The sequence below is a fragment of the Aegilops tauschii genome, chromosome 5 (assembly GCF_002575655.3).
Source record: "Aegilops tauschii subsp. strangulata cultivar AL8/78 chromosome 5, Aet v6.0, whole genome shotgun sequence".
Lineage (NCBI taxonomy): Eukaryota > Viridiplantae > Streptophyta > Magnoliopsida > Poales > Poaceae > Aegilops > Aegilops tauschii.
Genome location: NC_053039.3, coordinates 322,050,863 through 322,056,200, shown reverse-complemented (window position 1 = coordinate 322,056,200; position 5,338 = coordinate 322,050,863). Strand labels below are relative to the sequence as shown.

General features: G+C 55.9%; 1 protein-coding gene across 1 annotated transcript; it reads right to left on the bottom strand.

Moving 5' to 3' along the window:
* Positions 1-2,156: 2,156 nt before the first annotated feature.
* On the bottom strand, positions 2,157-4,111 carry LOC109753301 (xyloglucan O-acetyltransferase 1). Its single transcript, XM_020312209.3, has 2 exons — positions 3,567-4,111; positions 2,157-3,472 (listed from the first exon to the last, which is right to left on the bottom strand). Exons 1-2 carry the CDS (start codon positions 3,739-3,741, stop codon positions 2,295-2,297), a joined length of 1,353 nt encoding a protein of 450 aa, XP_020167798.1. The 5' UTR covers positions 3,742-4,111; the 3' UTR covers positions 2,157-2,294.
* Positions 4,112-5,338: the final 1,227 nt, after the last annotated feature.

Sequence of the window (5,338 nt, the reverse complement as noted above, 5' to 3'; positions counted from 1 at the left end):
ACCTGCTCCTCCCATAGCACTACCACCACCCGTCGTCCTTTACGCCTGCATTCATAAATTCAGTGCTATAAGTATTCATCTAGGTAAAAAGCAAATATCAAACCATAATACCTTTATGCCGCCACATGCCAGATTTCCACAGGCAACCTCCTCCGTCTACCTGCTCCACCCATAGCCCTACCACCACCCGTCGTCCTTTACGCCACCAGACGTATGTTGCCACTTGCCAGTCCCTACCATAGTTACCGGATTCGTAGTCCACTGATTCGGGTTTGGGATTTGCGATTCGGTAGTGCCAACGAATCGAGTTCGGTGGGATGAATTCGATGAGCAGTTCGTGAATTCGATGATTCTGATTCGTGAATAGTTTTTTCACAAAGAAAAGAAGTTAGTTCTCAAAAAAAGAGAAGAAAGTTGAATAGTTAAAAGCAGGTATTGGACTTGGAAAATGCCAATGCATTGTTGACTCTTCGTCCATAGAAAGCTCTTCATCCGCACTCAAATCAATGGCACAAATATCAAAATCTGATTAGAAGATGAATGGAAGGAAAGTTCTCACCACAAATTTCGATTGGAGGCCCACATGACGCACTGATTAGTCTCATCCAAATCAAATTAATTCTTCTAAAAAAATCCAAACAAGACCTATCGTCTTCTGAAGGAAGCCCGAGCTATTCCCCAACTCCAGCCCGTGCATTCTCCAAATCCCAGAGCTCCTCCAGACCGCCAACAGAATATAGAGATACAACGGCTTACCAGTGACCGAGGTGATGTGCGCGCGGAAAAGAAGGTGATGCTTGCGGAGGCGATGCGGAAAAGCAGGGCGCTGTTGAACGGAGGCGAGTCGTCGGAGTCGATATCTTCACGGCCGTCACGCCAGGTCTTGTCAGCCGTCGCCGTTCTCCCGCCACCGCGTCCTGGTCGCGGTCGCTGTGCCGTGCATCAGCTACCACGCATGCGCCGCGTCGAGGTCGCTGCTGCTCGGCCACCAAGTCTGGGCCGCAGTTGCATATCCACTGATTGGCGTGAGAAGATGCGGTGGAGCGAGGGTAAGGAGATGGCATTACCTGGGCCGTCGTTCGTCGCTGTTATTGATGCGGCACTCCTGTTCGTCGCCCCTGCCACATCGAGCACCTCATGGACTCGGTGATGAAGAGAAGAGATGCGGATCCACCGCTCCAATCTAGGAGGAGGCCGGCGGCGGTGATTCCTCTCTGCAAGACACGGGATCGATAGCGAGGGGTCTGGTGGAAGGGGGTGGGAGGTGGGAGTTGGGACGTGCGTACGTGTGGGTTGTTTTATTTTCTTTTCTTTTTTTCTATCGTGCACGGATGGGTTGTGAGGAGGTCCGATTTTTTCTTCACAGGCACAAGTTACGTACGAGGCTGGAGAGGTCGAACCACGAGGGAAGGTCGAACCATCACGATGTTCGATCCCCTTTAATAATAGAGATATGTATAATTGTCTAAGTCTGAAAGGGCTGTTATATTTCAAAGCTTGCCTCTCACGTGGGAGTGCCACTATGAAAGCACATTCAGCAATTGCACAGATCTTCGTGACTGGTTATTTGCAGGGCTTGCCGTGACTTTTGACCAACCTGAAATGGACAATCATACTTAACAAGGGCATCATACGACATTTCTTTGTTTCCGTTCGCGCAGTTCAACGAGTTTATCAGGGGAATCTGGAACCTGCTCTCAAGTTTACTGTAATGCACTGTCGGTGATTGTACTCCTTGAGTTGAAAACTCTTTCGGTGTTCGAATTTTTTATTACTGTATTTTTACTCAACGTTGTTTCCGTCTACGGATTTTTTTTAACTAGGTAGTACTCCTTGAACACTGTCGGTGGTTGTGATCCTTGGGTACCGTGTGGGCAGAGGCGACGCCGCACCCGGGATCCGCAACGGCGTCAACTCCGCACCACGCCACCACCGACCTGGCTGGCTAGGATCGATCGGCTCCTGCCACTCTCTCGATGCGTCGTACTCTTGCGATTATTGAATGGCTATGCCCTTCTTTTCTGGGGAACCATGGTTGAATGGAATGGAAAAGGCAAATCGCTACACCTCCCCACAATCCGCATTTGGCGCCGTCTCACCAGCCTTGTCGCCCGCGGAACGCCGATGCACTCACCACCAACCAAGCACAGAATCACTCATGGACAAACCGATGTTTTCGTATGAATTCCTACAAACATATGCGAAATTTCTCTATCTTTCGTTTCAGTTTTTCGAATGTATGAAGAGTAACCACTACTGGTGTGGTGCCAAACTACGGTTGAGTTTCAGTGGCATCATCTGGCCGACGAGGAGGAGGCGTCACTCCATCGCTTGACCATCTGCAGCAGGATCTCGTTCCACGTGTCGATGGGGCCCGGGAGGCACCAGTGCACGCAGTCGTTCGGCACCCGCTCCCTCTTCTTCTCACCGCCGGCGCCGGCCAGCAGGGACGCGTTCATGTACGCGCCCGGGTGCCCGTCGGCGCGCATGTCCGCCAGCCTCGTCACCTCGAGCGCCTCCACCGTCACCGCCGACCCGCGCACCGTGGCCTCCGCGGCCGCCGTCGCGGCCTCCTCCGCCTCCGTCCGCCACATCTCTCTGTCCATGTACAGCATCTCCTTCTCCCCCGGCGCGTACGGCTCCGTGCGCGCGCACGCGTCCGGGCTGTCCCACTCCCCGTCGAAGTGCGCCGGCGAGAACGTCGCCACCATCGCCAGCTTCTCCCTCCCGGGGCTGGCCCTGGCCCGGGCGATGACCTCGCGGAGTGCGTTCTTGACGGCGAGGCGGAACACGCCGAAGAAGCCCGTCTCCGTGCGGTTCGGCTCCGGGCAGTGATGGCACCCGATCACCGCGCCGCGCTCATAGTACATGGCCGGGTGCATGAACCAGTGCCCGATGGAGAGCACCACCACGTCGATGCCCGGGAGCTCCGCCGCCCACCGCTCGTCCGGCTGGTCGAGGTACAGCTTGTTGTGGTCGGGCCCGCCCGGCGCCGACGACTTCTCCGTGCCATTCACCAGGAACGGCGACCAGAACACCGACACCGTCGCGTTGTGGGACCTGAACGCCCACCGCCGGAACTTGCGCTCCTCGCCGCCGTCGAGGACCAGCTCTGCGGGGAACTCCGAGCCGAGGAGGCACACCAGCGACTCGCACTGGTTCCGCGCGAGCGAGTCCCCGACGAACGCGATGTGCCGGCCGCGCACCTGCTCCAGGAACTCCGCGGGCGCGAACGGCGGGAGCGCGCACCCGCGCGGCTGCCACCGCCAGTTCAGGTACCCCGTGTCCGGTCGCCCGTTCGCCATGCAGTTCTGCCCGCCCTTGATCGTCGCGCCGCAGCTCGTCCCGTTGTACCGCGGCCCCGCCGCGTCCCGCACCCATTGCCCCTCCGAGTAGTCGCACCGCGGCGCCGGTGCCGTTGACCCCTGCTTTCTTGACGCCGCCCCTGCAGCACCCTGCTGCTTATTCCCATCTACAAACCAAGAACAACAAAAATAGCGTCATTGTGCCGTCCCGCATCCACAATGGCGATGGATCAGCGGGTCTCGAGTCTTTGAGATGGTTACCGTGGGGCGGCGAGGTGGAAGTGGAGGAGGGGACGGCGACGGGAGGAGGGGAGAGGTAGTGGAGGACGGCGAGGGGGACGAGGGCGTAGAGCGACAATGTGAGGATCTTCTTGGTGAGGCGTCCAAGCTTGTGGCGCCAGGAGCTGGAATGGTGGCGAGGTGTGGAGGCACCCATGGCAGCCGAGGAAGCTTGGCTATCTTTAGGTAGATCGTTGGTTGATGAGAGGAATGGGGGCTCCAAACTCAAAAGACTTGGATCTGGTGACTAGTTTCCAAATGGAGGAAAGAGTGAGAGAGAGGTTAGTGGAGGTAGGATCGGAAAGAGAGTTTGTAGATCCTGTACCGGCAGGAGTATAACGTCTTCATAATTCTTCTCTGCGAGAATCCCGAGCATTAGACTTTCCAACATTAAAATGACTATTATAGTTATCATAGTTTTGATTTTTTTAGCGCCACTGAATTTAATCAAAATAAAATAGAAACCTCCAGGAAGGTCATTGTATTAGGGGTCTGCGCTTACAATCGTACAACCACGCAGTGAAGATACTCTTAAAAATCGTACATTGTTTTTTATCTAAGCGATTTTATATTTTTTTCAGAGGGAGTACTAAAATTAAAGTCAAATTTCCCTACGTAATTGACTTTAATTTTAGTACTCCTTGCACGCCCTGCCTTGGGTGACGGCCTGCTTGGCTGCGACCGGTCCCCTGTGGCTAACACCAACCTGCTCCACGGGGCGTGCTCCCTGCTCCCCGCTCACATCGCCACAACCTTCTGCTCCTGCCGCACGCCGCCGCCAGAGCCACGAGCCGAAGATCTCCGCCCCTTGCCCACGCTCCCACTCTTCGATGCTCCTCCTGTTGCCTCCAGCATCATCACCCACCAGGCGCCGCCGCTTGCCGACGATGCAGCTCAAGCCGACCTGGGCCTAGGGATCGGTCCCCTCCCTCCCGTCGACGACCAGATCCTCCTGGAGGCCACCGCCGACACTGACGCCGGTTCTGCTGTCCAAGCTTTGGCAGCAGCTGCGCAGGACCAGCAGGTGGTAGCTGCTGGCTCTTCTGCCCAAGATCTGACGGCGCCCCCCTCGGCTGCTCGTCGTAGCCCCCGCATCAGGCAGATGTACGATGGGGAGCGCGTCGGCTCCGTCGAGCGCACTTCCAAGCGCAAGGCGGCGGGCTCCTGCGCTAGCTCCGGTGGTCCTAGCCGTCGGCCCTCCTCCAGCGCCTCCCGCCGCAAGAAGACCAAGGTGGTGCCTGTTGCTGAACTGCTTGATCTTCAGTTCGGCAACACCCCCAAGCCCATGACCCGCGGCAAGCTCAAGCAGATCGCTAAGTGCTGCGACCTCAACGTGGATGCCATCTTCGCTCAAGCTTCTTCCTCCTCGAACGCTGGTGCGGGCTGCTCTGGCTCTTCGGACAGCTCATCTGCTTCCATGTGTGCACGCTTTGGTTCGGATGCTTAAGGTTCTTTATGTTAGGTTTATGCCCGGTGCCATCCCGGGAGCTGTCAGTTCTAGTTCTAGTCCTGTGGGCCTCTGCTTTAGGTTTATGTTTAGTCCTAGCCACCATCCTGTCATGGCTTTTGCTGCTCAGTCTCTCGGTCTGCTTAGGTTTAAGCGCTCTAAGCGTTTGGTCTGTACCTCGGATGTTAAGTTGTTAAGATGTTCTCTATATCATTCTGGATCTTTCTTTTACCCTGTGTGGCATCTGCTTTGCCTCTCTTTTCATTTGCTGTTGCATCCTGCACCTAGCATTGCTTTTTCTTCGTTT

What these genes read in the sequence shown, in the direction of transcription:
- LOC109753301 (XM_020312209.3), bottom strand. Translation starts at nt 3,741, where the DNA reads ATGGGTGCCTCCACACCTCGCCACCATTCCAGCTCCTGGCGCCACAAG. An exon ending in TTCCACCTCGCCGCCCCACG is followed by an intron (nt 3,473 to 3,566) that starts GTAACCATCTCA and finishes CTTGGTTTGTAG; the next exon opens with ATGGGAATAAGCAGCAGGGT.